The 20,138-nt window shown below is 40.8% G+C and overlaps 1 protein-coding gene across 5 annotated transcripts in view; it reads right to left on the bottom strand.

Annotated features, from left to right (window-relative positions):
* The window catches only part of CHD1L (chromodomain helicase DNA binding protein 1 like), an 84,989-nt gene that overhangs the window by 28,459 nt on the left and 36,392 nt on the right, over window positions 1-20,138 (bottom strand). For 2 of the 5 annotated variants that reach the window (XM_044914123.1, XM_044914125.1), the window contains 8 exons: window positions 19,436-19,598; window positions 17,606-17,761; window positions 16,727-16,819; window positions 15,066-15,162; window positions 13,037-13,110; window positions 11,742-11,852; window positions 3,280-3,394; window positions 2,622-2,775 (listed from right to left, as the gene is read on the bottom strand). In XM_044914123.1, the coding sequence (XP_044770058.1) occupies window positions 2,622-2,775; window positions 3,280-3,394; window positions 11,742-11,852; window positions 13,037-13,110; window positions 15,066-15,162; window positions 16,727-16,819; window positions 17,606-17,761; window positions 19,436-19,598 (963 nt within the window). Of the gene's footprint in view, window positions 1-2,621; window positions 2,776-3,279; window positions 3,395-11,741; window positions 11,853-13,036; window positions 13,111-15,065; window positions 15,163-16,726; window positions 16,820-17,605; window positions 17,762-19,435; window positions 19,608-20,138 lie in introns of all 5 variants that reach the window. The other 3 variants (XM_044914124.1, XM_044914126.1, XM_044914127.1) reach the window with 3 other exon arrangements.

Here is a 20,138-nt window from a genome sequence, read left to right as displayed (position 1 = left end):
AGTCCTTCTCACAGGCACTTCCAGCAGCCACATGAGAAATCAGAGACCCAGTCAGCCTCTCTCCCACTGACAAATTTCGAAGGAGAAGGCTACACTGGGTACTTTCCCTCTACCATTAACTGACTTCTTTCCTTTAGCAATCTGGTTTCCTACCACAGCGCTATGGAAACACCTTTGCAAAGACCAGTAATAACTGACAGCCAGACCTGAAGGCCATTTCTCAATTCTAATCTTCCTGGATATTCCTCTGGCACTGCACTATCCTGCCTCTCTTCCCTTATCTTAAAGGCACCCTTAGCCTATTCCGTAGGGATACAGGAACCACCCAAACAGTTCAAATAATTTCCCTGGCTTTAGCTTCCTACTTCCAGCTTTGCAGCTCCTTAAGCATTAACTCTCTGAGGTTCCAAATCAAGGCAGACTCACATCGTGGCTTCTAGCTCATATCTTACCCTTTTAGACTGGGTCAGTTATCTCTAGATGGTCTAGTATTTGTGAGCCAAATACTGATGGGAACGTAAACTGTTCCCAACACCAGCTGTTTGAGAGGGCTCTGTCGGACTTCTTGCCCAGCTCAAGGACACCAGAAGGTTACGTTCTGGCTCTAAAGTCTGCTTTTGGGGCGCCTGGGTGGCTCAGTCATTAAGCGTCTGCCTTCGGCTCAGGTCATGATCCCAGGCTCCTGGGATCGAGCCCCGCATCGGGCTTCCTGCTCAGCGGGAGGCCTGCTTCTTCCTCTCCCACTACCCCCTACTTGTGTTCCCTCTCTCGCTGTCTATCAAACAAATAAATAAAATCTTTTAAAAAAAAATAAAGTCTGCTTTCTCCCTCCCCTTCCAGACTACACTAGTTATCTCTTTGGTTGCCAAAAACAAAGGTGACAACCCAATGCCCTTGTCTCAGATGAAAGCAGTTTGTTCATTGTTTTAAAATAATCCAGTAATAAAAGATGTGGCTGTGGTTTATTAAATCTAAGAGATATAGGATTCTCAAGTCCTGGAAGAGGGAATCAGGTTCATTACCCTACAAAGAGGCAGATGTAATGAACATTTATTGAATGCTTAGTGTGTGCTAATTATCATCTGAAGTGCTTCTGACTGTTTCAGTGAACATGATCCCTGGGCCCAAATGGAAGAACCTAGGATATATTATAATATGGATTCTAATTTTAACCCAGGGGCTACTACAGAATAACTCAAAGTCCTCTTCCAGAAGAGAAAATCTTCAAGTCAGCGTTTGTTTCCTATCCAATATTTCCATCTTCAAGCAATTTATTCTTTCATCCATTTTTCCTAAAGCAGAATTTTGAATTCCTGATCTCACCTCTGACTATGAAGGTCACTCACTAATCAAAGGGTCTGGGGTTAAGATGAGGTATGGGATTAATTATCATTTATTAAGCTGAGTACTTTATCTAATTTTTTAACAGTCCTCTGAGGTAATTTGCAGTATTCTCATTTTTTGAAATGCAAACAGAGCACATCTGAGAGGTGAGGATACCTGCTCAAAGCTACATAGCCACTAAGGGACAAGGCTTGGATCTGAATCCAAGTGAGGGGTATCTAAAGCCCATCCTTGTTATTCCATATTCCGCTACCTTTATGTATCATTTTCATTTCTAGCTCCTTGCTTGCATGCAGTAGATACCATGGCAGGTATGTCTGGCCAGGGAACAAATGTGTAGCTGGGGAGAGTGGGTGTTAATACCAGTTCTTTGTGTTTACTTTCTCACCCACAAGAAAGTACTGATGGGCGCCTGGGTGGCTCAGTCGTTAAGCGTCTGCCTTCAGCTCGGGTCATGATTCTGGGGTCCTAGGATCGAGCCCCACATCAGGCTCCCTGCTCCACAGGAAGCCTGCTTCTCCCTCTCCCACTCCCCCTGCTTCTGTTCCCTCTCTCACTGTGTCTCTGTCAAATAAATAAATAAAAATCTAAAAAAAAAAAAAAAAAGAAATACTGACAATATGACACCTTTTTTTTTTTTTTGGTTTTTAGTTTTATTTACAAATATTCAGCTAAGTAAAGGCACAGTAAGTGTGGTCAACTAATTACTAACGGTTCGTAGAAAATTCAGTGTTTCTTTTGATTCAAATATTTGGAAAACTTTAATAGATGTAAATTATTTTTCTTTTTGTTTTATATAGTCAATATTAATTAAGCATGCTAATATCTTTTTTTCTTAGATAATCATTTTGGAATATGTAATTGGCTAATTGTTTTTATTAAAGAGATAGCTTTATAATATTTGCTATGATAAAGCCATCATTAAGTAGACACCACCCACCTTTCCTTTACAGATGGCCTTAGTTTTACAATCTCCTCAAATAGCATCACCTCACAAATTTAATTTTGATGCCAGCCTGGCCAGTATAAAGCCATTCAGGAATATATTTTTTTAAATTATATTTTATTATGTTATGTTAATCACCCTACATTACACCATCAGTTTTTGATGTAGTTCGTGATTCACTGTTCGCGTATAACACCCAGTTCTCCATTCAATACCTGCCCTCTTTAATACCCATCACCAGGCTAACCTCTCCCCCCACCCCCTCCCCTCTAGAACCCTATGGACTCTGAGAAACATAACACATTCTTAAGGGAAGAACAACATATGATACCTGGAGCTCAGCATCCGCTGCAGGTTTCTGGGCCCCCAGAGTAAAATGGCCTCCCTCTATGATTGTGTTGGTAAGCTGCAGTTTGGAGGCTGCTTTCCTATAGACTATTTCCTCCACAGTGTCTCGGCCAATCAGCCGAATAACTTTAACAGACCTGTACAGAGTCAAAAGAGAGGAGTGTGCTGTGAGGGTCTGCAGAGATGAACACAAGCATACAAGGTTGATATACCTAAAAGGAAACAAACCCAAAATGCTACGTTCAGGGTACAACTAAAGGGAGACTGGACTATGCGGACCTAAGCATTTATTAGAGAGATCTGGCCCCACAGAAGCTTTCCAAGAGAGTCAAGGAAGGGATGAGGAGGGGCCATAAACTAGGGTTTCTGATGGGAACAGGAGGAAAACCTCTGGTAGATCTCAATTATCCTCTGGTCAAAGGGTAAGGCCCATCTCTTTAGCTTTTTAATGAAGCAAGTCTGGAATGAGAATGCGTGTTGGCCAGCAGCCTTCGAGTCAGCAGCAAAGCTGGGCTAAAACCCAGTGCTCTCTGGCCCTCCAGTCTGGGATGCCACAGGACCAGCTTCTTCACCTTCCTTCCCCACCCGGAACTGCTGAGGAGCCCCAGATGTGGAGGAACGCTGGTGCTGAACTCTCTCACTTGTTCTGGCCAATCCGATGAGCCCTGGCAGCTGCCTGCAAGTCATTCTGCGGATTGAAATCACTGTCGACAAAAATAACGGTATCTGCAGCCGTTAAGTTCATGCCAACTCCTCCTGAAAACAATGCAAAAGGAACGTGATCAGCAGCACTCCGGCTAGGGCTAGAAGAGAAAGACACAAGGCTACAGCGGTATGACTGGTAAATTAAGATCAGTCAAAACAGTTGGCCTCACCCTTCAAACTGACACTCCATCCCCAACTCCAGGACCTTGGAGTGGTTAACAGTGCTACCCGGGCTCATATTGCCTGACTTGGGAAAATTTAACGACCAAAAGTAACAGAATGAGAGAAGCAGGGGCAAGGAGCCAAAGTGCAAGCTGAAGTTAGTGCCAGGAATCCATTTTAAATGGTTTGATTGGTTTGTTTAGAATGCTCTAAAAGGATGCATGCTCTTTCAAAAGAAAACAGTCTTAAATATCCAAGAGGCCTTCTGCTGTGGGCGCTGTTAAGAGAGGAGTTAACATCCACAGCAGGTTACAACTAAGGCAGCAAGGTCCCTGATAGAGGCTAATGAGAACAGAGGATGACATTTATTTATTACACTCCTAAGCAGAGCAGGAAACTACCTCCCTCTGACAGGAGAAACCTTAGAAAGCCTTTTCTGTGTTTCCACATGAATCAAAGAGAAGCTAACAAAACCAACCATAGGACAAGAACACTCCATGGGACAACTTTCTCATCCTTCTTCAGCATAGCAAAAGGGCTGAGGAGGCTCTTTGGATGATGAGAATTAATTAAGAGAACCATGAAAGCAAATTACAGCCTTGTCTTTGATTAATGTGGAAACAAGTACAAAAGGGACTTCCTCTTGCCAGGGTCGTTACAGCTCATTGCTGAGACAAGCGAGCCTGAAAAGGCTTGTTCAAAGAGCCTGAATTAAGGACTAACTTTTGAGATGGGCTACTGACTCTAAGCTGGCTCTCAAGACAAGTCAGGCAGGAATATTCTAATTAAAGACTTCATATAAAATTAAAGTTGGAATAAAGAGATAATAAAGACTGATTACTGAGAGGTGCTAAATTATACCTGACAATAATGCCTGCTTGTGCTGTGCTTACTACGTGCCAGGCACTGTTCTATGCACTTCACATATATCGACCCCTTTAATCCTGACAACAACCTTATGAGTAGTTTGTTATTATTATGGGCATTTTATAGATAGAAAAACAGAGAAGCCAAAGGACTTATTAGAGATCACACAGCTAGAAAGTGAAAGAGCCAGGAGTCAGTCCCACATTGTCTGGCTCCAGAGACTCTGCTTTTACCCACTACACCACAATTATCTCCCAGGTACTTATTTCATTAAAGTGTGCTCCATAAAAATTATCATCTTCTTCCAGGGTTAATGTCTCAGTTCAGCTCTTCTTCATTAAGGGGTGATGTCTTACAAATAAGCTATTCTCCAGTCTTGTTTGGGACATATCATGAGCTATCACTGCCACCTGGTGGCAATACGCTTCAATCACAGAAACATTTGAAAGTTGGAGGGAAACCTGTTAAATGAAATGATAGTACTATTAATCTACAGCTAAAAAGTAAGGGCAAACATGACCGTTAGTGTTTGGAAAAGGCTCATGTCCAGGACTGCTTCAGTTCTCAAAAGATTACCCTGTGCTGATTCTGCTTCTGAGTACTCCAAAGGGCTGACTCTTTCTTCCTAATTTTAGACCTTTCAAACATAACGCTACTCTCTGAATATGATGAACTCTAGGTCTGACCTAGAGTTCAGAATCATGATTTTAAAGATACTAGCTGGGCTTGAAAAAAGCATGGAAGTTATTAGAGAAATGCTTTCTGGAGAAATAAAAAAACTAAAATCTAACCAAGTCGAAATCAAAAAGGCTATTAATGAGGTGCAATAAAAAATGGGGGCACTAACTGCTAGGATAAATGAGTCAGAAGAGAGAATCAATGATATAGAAGACCAAATGATGGAAAATAAAGAAGCTGAGAAAAAGAGAGATAAATAACTACTGGATCACGAGGGCAGAATTCGAGAGATAAGCGATACCATAAGACGAAACAACATTAGAACAACTGGGATCCCAGAAGAAGAAGAAAGGGAGAGAGGGGCAGAAGGTATATTGGAGCAAATTATAGCAGAGAACTTCCCTAATTTGGGGAAGGAAACAGGCATCAAAATACAGGAGGCACAGAGAACCCCTCTCAAAATCAATGAAAATAAGTCAACAACCCGACATCTAATAGTAAAACTTATGAGTCTCAGAGACAAAGAGAAAATCCTGAAGGCATCTCGGGACAAGAGATCTGTAACATACAATGGTAGAAACATTAGACTGGCAAAAGACCTATCCACAGAGACCTGATAGGCCAGAAAGGACTGGCAGGATATATTCAGAGCACTAAATGAGAAAAATAGGCAGCCAAGAATACTAGATCCAGCTAGGCTGTCATTGAAAATACCAGGACAAACAAAAACTAAAGGAATTTGCAAACACAAAACCAGCCCTACAGGAAATCTTGAAAGGGGTCCTCTAAGCAAAGAGACAGCCTAAAAGCAACATAGACCAGAAAGGAACACAGACAATATACAGTAACAGTCACCTCACAGGCAATACAATGGCACTAAATTCGTATCTTTCAATAGTTACCCTGAATGTAAATGGGCTAAATGCCCCAATCAAAAGACACAGGCTATCAGATTGGATTAAAAAACAAGACCCATCGATATGCTGTCTGCAAGAGACTCATTTTAGACCCAAAGACATCCCCAGATTGAAAGTGAGGGGTTGGAAAACCATTTACCATGCGAATGGACAACAAAAGAAAGCTGGGGTGGCAATCCTTATATCAGACAAATTAGATTTTAAACCAAAGACTGTAATAAGAGATGAAGAAGGACACTATATCCTACTTAAAGGGTCTATCCAACAAGAAGATATAACAACTGTAAATATCTATGCCCCTAACATGGGAGCAGCCAATTATATAAGGCAATTAATAACAAAAGCAAAGAAACACATTGATAACAATACAGTAATAGTGGGGGACTTTAATACCCCCTCACTGAAATGGACAGATCATCTAAGCAAAAGATCAACAAGGAAATAAAGACTTTAAATGACACACTGGACCAAATGGACTTCACAGATATATTCAGAACATTCCATCCCAAAGCAACAGAATACACATTCTTCTCTAGTGCCCATGGAACATTCTCCAGAATAGATCACATCCTAGGTCACAAATCAGGTCTCAACTGGTACCAAAAGATTGGGATCATTCCCTGCCTATTTTCAGACCACAATGCTTTGAAACTAGAACTCAATCACAAGACGAAAGTCGGAAAGAACTCAAATACATGGAGGCTAAAGAACACCCTACTAAAGAATGAATGGGTCAACCAGGAAATTAAAGAAGAATTAAAAAAATTCATGGAAACAATGAAAATGAAAACACAACTATTCAAAATCTTTGGGATGCAGCAAAGGCAGTCGTAATACAGTCCTTTCTCAAGAAACAAGAAAGGTCTCAAATACACAACCTAACCCTACACCTAAAGGAGCTAGAGAAAAAACCAAATAAAGCCTAAGGAGAAGCCAGCAGGAGAAGAGAAATAATAAAGATCAGTGCGGAAATCAATAAAATAGAAACCAAAAGAACAGTAGAACAGATCAACGAAACTAGGAGCTGGTTCTTTGAAAGAATTAACAAGATTGATAAACCCCTGGCCAGACTTATCAAAAAGAAAAGAGAAATGACCCAAATCAACAAAATCATGAATGAAAGAGGAGAGATCACAACCAACACCAAAAAATACAAACAATTATAAGAACATATTATGAGCAACTACATGCCAGCAAATTAGATAACCTGGAAGAAATGGAAGCATTCCTAGAGATGTATCAACTACCAAAACTGAACCAGGAAGAAATAGAAAACCTGAACAGACCTAAAACCACTAAGGAAATTGAAGCAGTGATTAAAAATCTCCCAACAAACAAAAGCCCAGGGCCAGATGGCTTCCCAGGGGAATTCTACCAAACATGTCAAGAAGAATTAATACCTATTCTTCTGAAACTCTTCCAAAAAATAGAAATGGAAGGAAAACTTCCAAACTCGTTTTATGAGGCCACCATTACCTTGATCCCCAAACCAGACAAAGACCCCATCAAAAAGGAGAATTACAGACCAATATCCTTGATGAACATGAATGCAAAAATTCTCACCAAAATACTAGCCAATAGGATCCAAAAGTACATTAAAAGGATTATTCACCACGACCAAGTGCGATTTATCCCTGGGCTGCAAGGTTGGTTCAACATCTGCAAATCAATCAATGTGATACAATACATTAATAAAGGACAAGAAGTATATGATCCTCTCAGTAGATGCAGAAAAAGCATTTGACAAAGTACAGCATCCTTTCTTGATCAAAACTCTTCAGAGTATAGGCATAGAGGATACATACCTCAATATCATAAAAGCCATCTATGCAAAACCCACAGTGAATATCATTCTCAATGGGGAAAAACTGAGAGCTTTCCCCCTAAGGTCAGGAACGCAGCAGGGATGTCCACTATCACCACTGCTATTCAACATAGTATTAGAAGTCCTAGCCACAGCAATCAGACAACAAAAAGAAATAAAACGCATCCAAATTGGCAAAGAAGTCAAACTCTCACTCTTTGCAGATGATATGATACTTTATGTGGAAAACCCTAAGACTCCACCCCAAAACTGCTAGAACTCATACAGGAATTCAGTAAAGTGGCAGGATATAAAATCAATGCACAGAAGTCAGTGGCATTCCTATACATCAACAAGACAGAAGAAAGAGAAATTAAGGAGTCAATTCCATTTACAACTGCACCCAGAACCATAAGATACCTAAGAATAAATTTAACCAAAGAGGCAAAGAATCTGTACTTAGAAAACTATAAAATACTCATGAAAGAAATTGAGGAAGACACAAAGAAATGGAAAAACGTTCCATGCTCATGGACTGGAATAACAAATATTGTGACGATGGCAATGTTACCTGGAGCAATCTACACATTCAATGCAATCCCTATCAAAATACCACCCACTTTTTTCAAAGAAATGGAACAAATAATCCTAAAATTTGTATGGAACCAGAAAAGACCCCGCATAGCCAGAGGAATGTTGAAAAAGAAAAGCAAAGCTGGTGGCATCACAATTCCGGACTTCCAGCTCTATTACAAAGCTGTCATCATCAAGCCAGTATGGTACTGGCACAAAAACAGACACATATATCAGTGGAACAGAATAGAGAACCCAGAAATGGACCCTCAACTCTATGGTCAGCTAATCTTTGACAAAGCAGGAAAGAATGTCCAATGGAAAAAAGACAGTCTCTTCAATAAATGGTGTTGGGAAAACTGGACAGCCACATGCAGAAGAATGAAACTGGACCATTTCCTTACACCACACACAAAAATAGACTCCAAATGGTTGAAAGACCTCAGTGTGAGACAGGAGTCCATCAAAATCCTAAAGGAGAACACAGGCAGCAACCTCTTCGACCTCAGCCACAGCAACTTCTTCCTAGAAACATCGCCAAAGGCAAGGGAAGCAAGGGCAAAAATGAACTATTGGGACTTCATCAAGATAAAAAGCTTTTGCACAGCAAAAGAAACAGTCAATAAAACCAAAAGACAGCCGACAGAATGGGAGAAGATATTTGCAAATGATATATCAGATAAAGGGCTAGTATCCAAAATCTAGAAAGAACTTATCAAACTCAACACCCAAAGAACAAATAATCCAATCAAGAAATGGGCAGAAGACATGAACAGACATTTTTCCAAAGAAGACTTCCAAATGGCCAACAGACACATGAAAAAGTGCTCCAACATCGCTTGGCATCAGGGAAATCCAAATCAAAACCTCAATGAGATACCACCTCACACCAGTCAGAATGGTTAAAATTAACAAGTCAGGAAACGACAGATGTTGGCGGGGATGCAGAGAAAGGGGAACCCTCCTACACTGTTGGTGGGAATGCAAGCTGGTGCAGCCACTCTGGAAAACAGTATGAAGGTTCCTCAAAAAGTTGAAAATAGAGCTACCACATGATCCAGCAATTGCACTACTGGGTATTTACCTCAGAGATACAAATGTAAGGATCCGAAGGGGTACGTGCACCCCGATGTTTATAGCAGCAATGTCCACAATAGCCAAACTGTGGAAAGAGCCAAGATGTCCATCGACAGATGAATGGATAAAGAAGATGTGGTATATATATATATATACAATGGAATATTATGCAGCCATCAAAAGGAATGAGATCTTGCCATTTGCAACGACGTGGATGGAACTGGAGGGTGTTATGCTGAGCGAAATAAGTCAATCAGAGAAAGACATGTGACATGACCTCAGTGATATGAGGAATTCTTAATCTCAGGAAACAAACTGAGGGTTGCTGGAGAGGTGGGGGTTGGGAGGGATGGGGTGGCTGGGTGATGGACATTGGGGAGGGTATGTGCTATGGTGAGCGCTGTGAATTGTGCAAGACTGTTGAATCACAGATCTGTACCTCTGAAACAAATAATGCAATATACATTAAGAAAAAAAAAAAAAAAGAAGATAGCAGGAGGGGAAGAATAAAGTGGGGGAAACTGGAGGGGGAGACGAACCATGAGAGACAATGGACTCTGAAAAACAAACTGAGGGTTCTAGAGGGGAGGGGGGTAGGAGGATGGGTTAGCCCGGTGATGGGTATTAAGGAGGGCACGTACTGCATGGAGCACTGGGTGTTATACGCAAACAATGAATCATGGAACACTACATCAAAAACTAATGATGTAATGTATGGTGATTAACATAACAATAAAAATTAAAAAAAAAAAATAAAGCTAGAACAATCTGATGACAAAAAAAAAAAATGATGATGAAATCAGTAATGCAGAAATAGAGCTGTTTTCCAATGCTAAAGATGCATTTGCCCTGATCCTTCCAGTGTCTCCTAAAACCATTCCTGAGACAAGAGAGAACGTGAATAAATGGCTGATTCAGGGTGCAGTCTATGATAATGGAAGCAAGCGAAGCCAAATGAATCGGATTACACCTCTGTAATACAGAGATGAGACATACACAAGTGAGACAATCTCATGGTCAAGGACTCTACCTAACACATCTTTTATGTACCCTTACAGTATGAGACACTTAATAAATGCTTTCTAAGATGGAACTTTTTCTTTATACAAATACTGATCTCTCCTTAACAGAGGATACAAATCCCTTTAGTGTTCCTGCATCTATTGCATCAAAATTAGGTCTACAGGGCACATGGATGGCTCAATTGGTTAAGCGTCTGCCTTTGGCTCAGGTCATGATCTCCGGGTCCTGGGATGGAGCCCCACATCAGGCTCCCTGCTTAGCAGGGAGTCTGCTTCTCCTTCTCCCTCTGCCCCTCCCCGTTTGTGCTCTCTCTCTTGCTCACACTCTGTCTCAAATAAATAAATAAAAATCTTAAAAAAAAAAAAAAGATTAGGTCCACAAAAAATAAGATAATGAAACTAAGATTCTAGAAGTTCAACACTAATTTAAGGTCGGCTTGCTCCATGACATAAGAATAATTTCATCTCCGAGAACTGATTTCAAATGACTAAAGCGTCTATAAAAGCAGTGTTTAACTGGTAAAACATTATAAATATCACATAAAATATTTATGACTTAACTCATAAAGATAATGTTAAAAATAATTCTAAAGAGCTGGCAATTTCATTATAATCACAACTTTTTAAAAAAAGAGATTTTTTTTTTTTTAAGATTTTATTTATTTATTTGAGAGAGAGAGAATGAGAGACAGAGAGCAGGAGAGGGAGGAGGGTCAGAGGGAGAAGCAGACTCCCTGCCGAGCAGGGAGCCCGATGCGGGACTCGATCCTGGGACTCCAGGATCATGACCTGAGCCGAAGGCAGTCGCTTAACCAACTGAGCCACCCAGGTGCCCAAAAAAGAGATTTTTATTAAGCTTTTACAGCACTATTCCAGAGCTACTTGAGGAGGAGTGATAAGTAGCAGACAGGTTGTTATCTTACTTCCTAATGTCACAGCTAGGAAGGAGAGTGTTCTCTACTGAATGTGAGTAAAACCTTCCATGCGATTACAGACATCTTCCGGGACAACCCCAGGTCAGTGGTCAAAGCAGAATCAAATTCCTTTCCAACAAGCCCTGCTTTCAGTCTTAGTTCTCTGAGCTGGCAGCTTAGATAACGTGGACGGGAAACAACCCCATGCTAGGAGTCCAATACTTTGATTAACTTATGGCAACTCCCTCAATTGCCCTTTTTTATGTTCCTTGGTAATGACCTCACCTTTCAGAGACTTAGGGGAAAGTATACTAGTGGTCGGGATGTAAAAGTACTGTATCCCCCCCTTATCTGTCTGCTTTAGGCAATGCCTGTGTGGCCTACCTGCCCTGGTACTCAGGAGAAAAATAAAAACGGGCTGCTGTCCGAAGTTCTTAATGGCCAGGTGTCTCTCTTCTCCTCTCACAGACCCATCCACACGCTCGTAGCTGTACCCTTCACACACAGAAAGAAAACAGACACAGAAACCCTTTCACATATTCTTTGAGGAATAAAACTCTGTCAGCTCAAAACCAAATGCTAATTTTGTCCCTTTTTGTATACAGGTATGCCTCTACTTGAAGCAAATCCCATGGGAAAAATCTAAATTTAGGTGACATTTCATTGTTTTACACAAGAACTCAACATAATATACCTCTCTGGGATTTTTAAATACATGCAGTTGATGTATTTGGCATTTGTGGAATTAATAGTCAATTCTGACTATCCCAACCCTGAAGCACGCTGTGAACCACACTGTGTGGTAGTTTCCAATTCTGCCACGGCAGAATTCTTACTAATGCAAGCAGTAAGACAAGCACTGAGGAGCTGGTGAGTGAGCCTGCCCAATGGCCCAGCAGCTGCCTTTCAATGAAGCTTCAGGTTCACCCATCACCACAGACCCCTGTCGGGAAAGGGAATTATATGCTCAAGCCCTGTTTGTGAATCTGGGGATCCCCCAACATGCCAATGGCATTTCCTACAAGTGTCCAATGGACCAGGTACTGTACTGTAGTACTTAGAGGGCATCGAGTGGCTCCGAGAGACCTACTCTGAATTCGCATTTTAAACAGTAAGGTCTGAAGCTGATGCTCCCTCACCACTGATTTCAAGATCAGTCAGTGTTACAGCCTTTTCCCATCATCCCACATACATTTTATTATATATTAAACAGAATCCCCAGGTAGTAACTTACATTCCCTATTGTTTATATAGAAAAAACATTCTTTTCCCTTGGTTGATACATGGGATCTCTATAATTTCATCTTTTCTACTGATCCTGAGTAAGTGCTCAACAGTTGAACTGAATATTGCAAGACACCGAAAGCTCGTTTTTTAGCAAACATTTTCAAAAACACTCAACATTTCTGCAACTCGGATTTTTTTTCCAGTATCCACAATTTTAAATCACATCGCCAGTGGGAATGTGTGTGCTTATTTCTGCCCATGTGTCTCCACCCGGCTGTCAATCCTTGTGTAACACACCTCTCTCCTTACTTTCAATCTTCCTTTGGTTCAGAATAATGTTCTTTCACTGCTTTCCTCTGTAACATCCCCACCCCCCAGATTACTCTTCATGAACCTACTAGACTGTTAAGTCTAAAAAAGGCTTAAGCAATGTAGTGGCCAAGGAATGTCACCTCTATAGTCCATGTAGTCTTGGAGAATATCCAACATCTGGGTCATCTGGGAGAAAAGTAAAACTCGATGGCCCCTGGCAAGAAAGAGAAAAGGAAAGGCTACCAACTCTTAAGTTTCCCTGAGGGAAACTTACCAAAGAATACAAGTTTATAAATAAATGAAATACTGAAGCAGAAATACAAATACCATAATCATTTACAGAGACTTCCTCAGAAATGCTAAAAGTTCCACATAAATAACTCCACATGTAGCCATATTCTGCAGAGCTGAAGTTCTCAAACTATAGATACTCCCAGGAGCAAATGCACCAGGGGGTACAGAAAGCCCCAGGATAACTAAAGCACGTCTTTCTGGAATGCAATTTACATTCCAATTTAATGGAAAGAAATAAACGCTTTCATTCGAACAGCTAAATAAATAAAGGTATGTGAAGAATAAAATGTAAAAGTCAAACGCACAAAACCCAACTGGAAATCCTGAAGAACTTGTCATCAGCCATCTATAGCCATTCTCTGCTTGCAGGTGTAAAATCACTATCCTCTCATCTACGGCTGTATTGACTGAAAAGTCTGAGAAGTATCACTTTACTTTAGAGAAGGGGCAGGTGGCATCTCATATCCCATAGGACACATTAAAAAACTTATGTACAGGGAGAGGAAGGGAAAGGAGGAGGCAAAATGAATTAAGTCAAGAATGAAGATGAGCGTACAGTCCCATGTTATCAGGTATTACTTTAAGTTTTCACAAAGAAAAGAAATATGACACTGTCAAAACAAAAGTCTCGTTAGGAAAACTAATTTAATCTGAGCTTGCGATGTGTGTAAAGGAACAATTATGAAGAACTCCTTCAAGACTAGCCCCAAACATGTGGAAAAGGCATTGAACTTGAGGACCTCAATTCTAATCCCATCTCTGTCATTTGCTGGCTGTGTGACTTTAGACAGGTCACATGACCACTCTGGGCCTGTTTCATCACCTGTGAAATGAAAAGGTTGGACAGAAAATGTTTATGGGTCCTCCTCTACCTCTAACACACTTATACTAGATATATCAGAGCCAATAAAATACATGAAGACATGCAATTATTTGGTTTGCACATTCCTAATGTTGGGTGGTTTTGCCAAACCTGAGGTTTTATGGTTAGTTCAGGCTCACTTGGGACAGTTGTCCCAAAGGGACAACTTTGGGACTCTTAGGAAGCTGGGCTTTTTCTAGACTTCTCTGTCCCTCTGGGGTCCAGGAGGATCAGGTAGAGGCTGGATACCAGGCCACTGAACACTTAGCTGAACCTTTTAAGGCTCCAAGAGTGACTTGGTCTTCAGCTACCCAGCCCATGTCTCTGGGAAAGAGTCCTGCAAGTTCTCTCTGAACCAAACCCTACAGGGGTTAACAAAGGTGCATATTTACTAAGCCCTCATTAAGTGCCAATTCTGCAAGGTACCAGCAGGTAATTAAAAAATAAATGTTTGATGATATCTCTGTCTGTGGAACTAAACAATACAGCTGGAGTAGTAAGATTACTGCACATCAATTAAACAGAGCGCAGATTAAGGCAGTGCATTACCAAGTGCTGGATTAGGATCCTAGGTGCTGTAGGAATTCAGGAAAGGGAAGGATGATTATGGAGGGGATGGGATGGGATGCAACGGGGTGTAGGTGTAGTTGTAGAGAAGGTGGAACCAGAATCAAGGTCTTGAAAAAAAGAAAACTTGGAATTAGTCTCAAGAAATCAGTGAATTGGGGAGCCTGTGTGACTCAGTTGGTTAAGCGTCTACCTTCGGCTCAGGTCATGATCCTGGAGTCCTGGGATCAAGCCCCGCATCGGGCTCCCTGCTCGGCAGGGAGGCTGCTTCTCCCTCTGACCCTCCCCCCTCTCATGTGCTCTCTTGCTATCTCTCTCTCTCAAATAAATAAATAAAATCTTTAAAAAAAAAAAGAAAGAAAGAAGGAAAGAAGGAAAGAAGTCAGTGAATCATCTGGTTTTTAAAATTACCAGCTCAGAGCAGAAAATGTAAACTGACCACCTACCTGGAATACAGGAATGCAAGCAGCTTATCCAGTAGATGAAGTTTCCCACTGGCCTCAATCAGGTGGTCTCCAATTTCAAAAGGCTCTGGTTCCACACCTGAAAAATAAGGAACCTATTCCCAATGAAGTGTCCCCTGGTCATGGCAGACTTCTTAAGTAGAGGAGCTGATAGTGAGGCTACAGCAAGAGGCTAAGCTCCTTCTAACTGAAAATGGGCCCAAGTCTCATCTCTCTTTGAGACGTTTTATAATTATTTGTTTGTATGATAATCTGGTGGTGCTTAACATCAATCACAGAGCCTAACACCCCCAACATGCTTAATAAATGTCCATCCAAGGAACAAGCCCACTCTTTAGGAAAGGAAGGCACAAGGACATGCTAACGGCCAGAGAACTGAAAATCTGAGACTCTCACTCAGGAAAACAAATCAAGAAGTAACACTTAGATGTATAAATGAGTAATTCTCAAGGCGGGGAATGGCAGTCAGAATAACCCAGAGGGCTTCTTTCAAAATCTCCATGTTCCCAATGCCCCCTGCCTTAAGAAAAGATTCTGAAATGCACTTAATTAATATTCTGTGACATTTAAAACAATTCATAGTGCTACTTGCAAATATGCCCTTAAAATGACACCAGCAAATCCTCCACACTGATCCTACCCATTCCAGTGCCCCCATGGCCACATAAGTCCTAGAAGTGTCCCAAAGGCTACCTATTAGAGTGAATCAAAAAAGCCCTTGTTCGAATTAAAATGAAAATACTACATATTGAAATGTGCGGTATTTAGCTAAAGCAGCACTTAGAGGGAAATTTGCAGACATCTCTAAGATGGAGGGGAAGCAGCAAAGGAGGCTGAGAAAGAGCAGAGGTAGGGAAATGGAGATGCAAGAGAAAGCGCTGTTCCAGGAGCCAAAGGAAGAAAGTGTTTCAAGAAAGAACTGATCAACTGTGTCAAAGGTTTTGAGAGGTTAATTAAAATGTGAACTGACAACCACCGGAGATCACTGGTAAACTTGCAAAGTTGAAGGGCAGTAATGAAAGGCCGACAGCAGAATGGGTTTAAGACAATGGGACATCTAGGATGGCTCAGTCAAGGTTGAGCATCTGACTCCTGATCTCAGCTCAGGTCTTGATCTCAGGGTCGTGAGTTCAAGCCCTGCATTTGGGCTCCATGCCCGGTCCAGCATGGAGCCCACTTAAAAAAAAAAAAAAAAAAGACAATGGGACATCTGATCACAAAGAAATGATCCCTAAATCCAGATTATGAGACAACCCATAAAACCACCAGCACTGAGATTCTTCAAAACTGTAATTTCAGGCAAGACCAAAAAAAAAAAAAAACCAACCAAACAAACAAAAAAGCTGAGGAATGTTTCTGGATTATAGGAGAATAAAGAGACAGACAAATATAATTCAGATCTATGACTCGATTTTGAATTTTAAAAGAAGAAAGTCAAAGCCATAAGGGACATTAAGGGAACAACTGAAAAAAGTTGAATATGAACGATATATTAGATTACATCAACAGGAAAAAATTAACAAAAAAAATGGAGGAACAAACTAGACAGTAAATACAGGCAATTCTTTTGAAGAATTTTGTGATGATGTTGGCCACAGAAATGTTCATGAAAAGCAATGTGAGAAAAAAGGGCATTGTCTCACCATCAAACAGATATGGGTGATCCACACACTTTCGAAGCTGGGACAAGACGTTCTGAAGTTTAACTTTCTTTGCCATCTCATTTTCAAATGCATCTGAAAACAGCAACAGAGAAAGACAGAGAGAGAGATATGGACTACTGAACAAAAACAAAAAAACCAAACAAAAACTCTTAAGTTAACCTTACTTATTCAGTAATATATCTCTCAAACCTATATTAACTTCCTAAATTTCACTGAATTGCATTAAGAATTAACAGCATATCCACATGAAGTTTTCTTAACTATCACTTTGTTTTAAGGAAGCCTAACTATAAAATGAACTCAGGAGTATGTTGTTACTTTTGCACAATTCTAAATTCCCTTCTTTAACTACTGTTGTGGAGCCAAGGGATAAAATAACACAAAGTGACAGACTGTTCTACTCCTCTCTCTCTGTTCCCACTCCTAATTCCTCTCAGTGAATCCAGTCCAACAAAAAAGCTTTGCAGTGTGTTAAATATCTGACGGGGTGGAAAGATGAAAGGCATGACTGGCATACCTAGAAGTGTTTGCTTAACTAACTTCTATGCAGTAAGGACAACTGGTGGGGGGCGGGGGGAGAGAAAAGGAAATTTCACAAGTGCAACAACCAATAAAGTCTGCATTACAGTAAAGATACCCCGCATGGTTTCACTGTGGCTGACCTGAACAGTATTCAGAATACAAGATTCCATCCCATATTACTATACAAAGCAAGTGTGATAATAAGATATTTACTCACCTAGTACACATATACCCACTAGTAGGCATGCCTAGCATTTATTTTGAACAATCATCCTGGAATAATAATAAAATCACATCCTCATTCAGTTTCTTAGCAGTCAAGTGCCCTCTGATTACCTAGGTCTTTCATCAAAATGGCCTTGTAGTATTTTTTCTGCAATGCTGACATGCCATGGTATATCACTACCTCTGTCTTCTTGGGAAGTTCTGTAGCTACCTCAGCTTTCACCCGCCTCAACAGAAATGGCTGCAAGAGTTTGTGTAGTTCACTTGCTGTGTAAGAAAAACAAAAACAAAAACAAACCAACAACACAAGAAGAGTAGGATGAAATTTTCATGCCAATTCCACATGCTAGACCAGTATGTTTATTTTTCACAGTACAGGTGAACCTTGAACAACATGGGTTTGAACTGCGCAGGTTGACTTAAACGCAGATTCTTTTTTTTTTTAATAAATATAGTACTGTAAGTGTATTTTCTCTTCCTTAGGATTTTCCTAACATTTTCTTTCCTCTGGCCCCTTGACTGTCAAGAATACAGCATAACACATCTAACAAACAAAATATGTGGTCATTGACTGTTTATATTACCAGTAAGGCATCCAGTCAACAGCAGGCTATTAGTAGTTAAGTTTGGGAAGTCAAAAGTTATAGCAGATTTTTGACTGTGTGTGGGCCGTCAACACCCCTAACCCCTGGTTGAAGGGCCAACCATGTTTCTGCCTTCATTGGGTTCTTTTTCCCAACTCCTTCTGAAATTGTTACTGGCTCTCAACTCAAGAACTAGGAACACTCAAAGAACTGGATTTTTATTAATAATCTCATTTGCATGGAGTTTTACTATTTCCAAGATACTTCTGCACTTAATCTGATTAACCAGCATAGCAGCTCAGAAGTAGAGGGCCAAGTAATATTGTCCCCATTTTCATAGCTAAGTTAAGCACACTTTATCCAAAGTCACACAGCTGGAGGCTAATGTTGCTATTATTCAAACTCAGTTCTTTTCAGTTCAACTCCCTTGTTCCTTCCCCAGGTATCATGAACTTCAAAAACTAGCCTGAACTGGAATTCCACTGCGTGTTGGGTTGCCAGGTACAGCAAATAAAAATACAAGAATGCAGTGAAATATAAATTCCACATAAACAACAAATAATTTTGTAATAGGAGTACGTCCCATGTAGTATCTGACTGGGTGTCATATATTTTATCTGGCAACCCTAAATATGGAGGCAATCAGAGAAGGTTCCCCCGGTAATCTTCAGCTTATGGTATGGGCACTTTTGCTGTGAGAAGCCCTTCCAACTCATACTCACCTAGTATACATATCCCCACTAGTCGGCATGCCTAGCACTTATTTTGAACCATCATCCTGGGATAACAGTATGGGGATAGACAGGTTATTCTACAAGGCAGTGGGGCAAAGGTGCAGAAGGAAGAAGACTGCAACTGGCAGCTGTATAAAGGAGGATGGCTCCCCTCCTTTGCTCCCACCACTGACTCATCCCAGACTCTTGGTTTTGGTGCACTGTTGACAGAAACACCAGTGCCGTGTGTGGAATGTTGAGGAGTGGTTTGGGACTATAGTACCCACATACGTTTCTGCCTCAGGAAATAGCACAGAAAGTTAACCAGTTACAAAAGTATATTATATAAGTTACGTGGTGGGGGAGGGGGAGGTGGAGAAGCAGATTCTTTCTACTTCTTCCAAAAATGATCCATTAAGTCCTATTGTAGAATTGTATAACAAATAAGAATCACGAATAGCAGACAACTGGGAACAACTTGAGGGATCTAGCATCACCTCAGCTTTGTGTGGCTCTTTATCTCCCTAGAAGGTGCCCTCCAGTTATCAATTCTTTCTTTTCTACCTATAACCCCATATCTGTTATACACCAGGGAAGTTTCTGGGCCCAGACTTCTTGGCATGATTTCAAGGAAGGGAACTTGCCTGACTCAGACTCCTTCTCAACATCCTGGTAATGCTGAACAAAATCTCCCACCTGCTCCTTGGGAAAGAGATCAGGCTCCACAAAACTGAGGAGAGAGTAGAGCTCTTGGAGGCTGTTCTGGATGGGAGTTCCGGTCAACAGGAGATTGAAGACTACTGAGAACTCAAATACATAAATAAGTAAAGTAAAAAATCTATAACCTTGGAAAGCAAGACCAAGTTCCCCATCACAACCTTTACCTGTACAAAGAGGGGCATAATTTAATGGGATGACCACAAGGACATGAAACCAGAAGACTCGGTTCAAGCTGTATACTAGAGATTTGATGTAGGAAATAATACCTTTCAGTTGTAAGAAGGGGACAAATATCCTGTGAAGGAGATACTGTTACAAGGAGGTTAAGTAAAATCACTGTGTGAACTCTGAAGGACTACATCAGTATTTGATATGGTTATTGTTACTCAATCTTAGTGGGGATTCAAGCTGTATTTTATTACCCACATGGGTGAGTCTACTGAGGCATCAGAGGCACATGGTATCTACTCAAGCAGTTTGAAAAAGCTATAGCATCAGCCCCACCACTACAAGCAAGAAGCAAGAAGATCTACACTAAAAGAATGTACAACTTTAGGGTGTATCACACCCAAAACATCAAGACTTCTGGATGTTTCTGGGCCTTATACAGCCCAAAATGAAAGAAAT

This window comes from Neomonachus schauinslandi, chromosome 4 (assembly GCF_002201575.2).
Source record: "Neomonachus schauinslandi chromosome 4, ASM220157v2, whole genome shotgun sequence".
Classification (NCBI taxonomy): Eukaryota; Metazoa; Chordata; class Mammalia; order Carnivora; family Phocidae; genus Neomonachus; species Neomonachus schauinslandi.
Note: the sequence above shows the minus strand (reverse complement) of the source record. Positions and strands in the feature narration are given on the sequence as shown.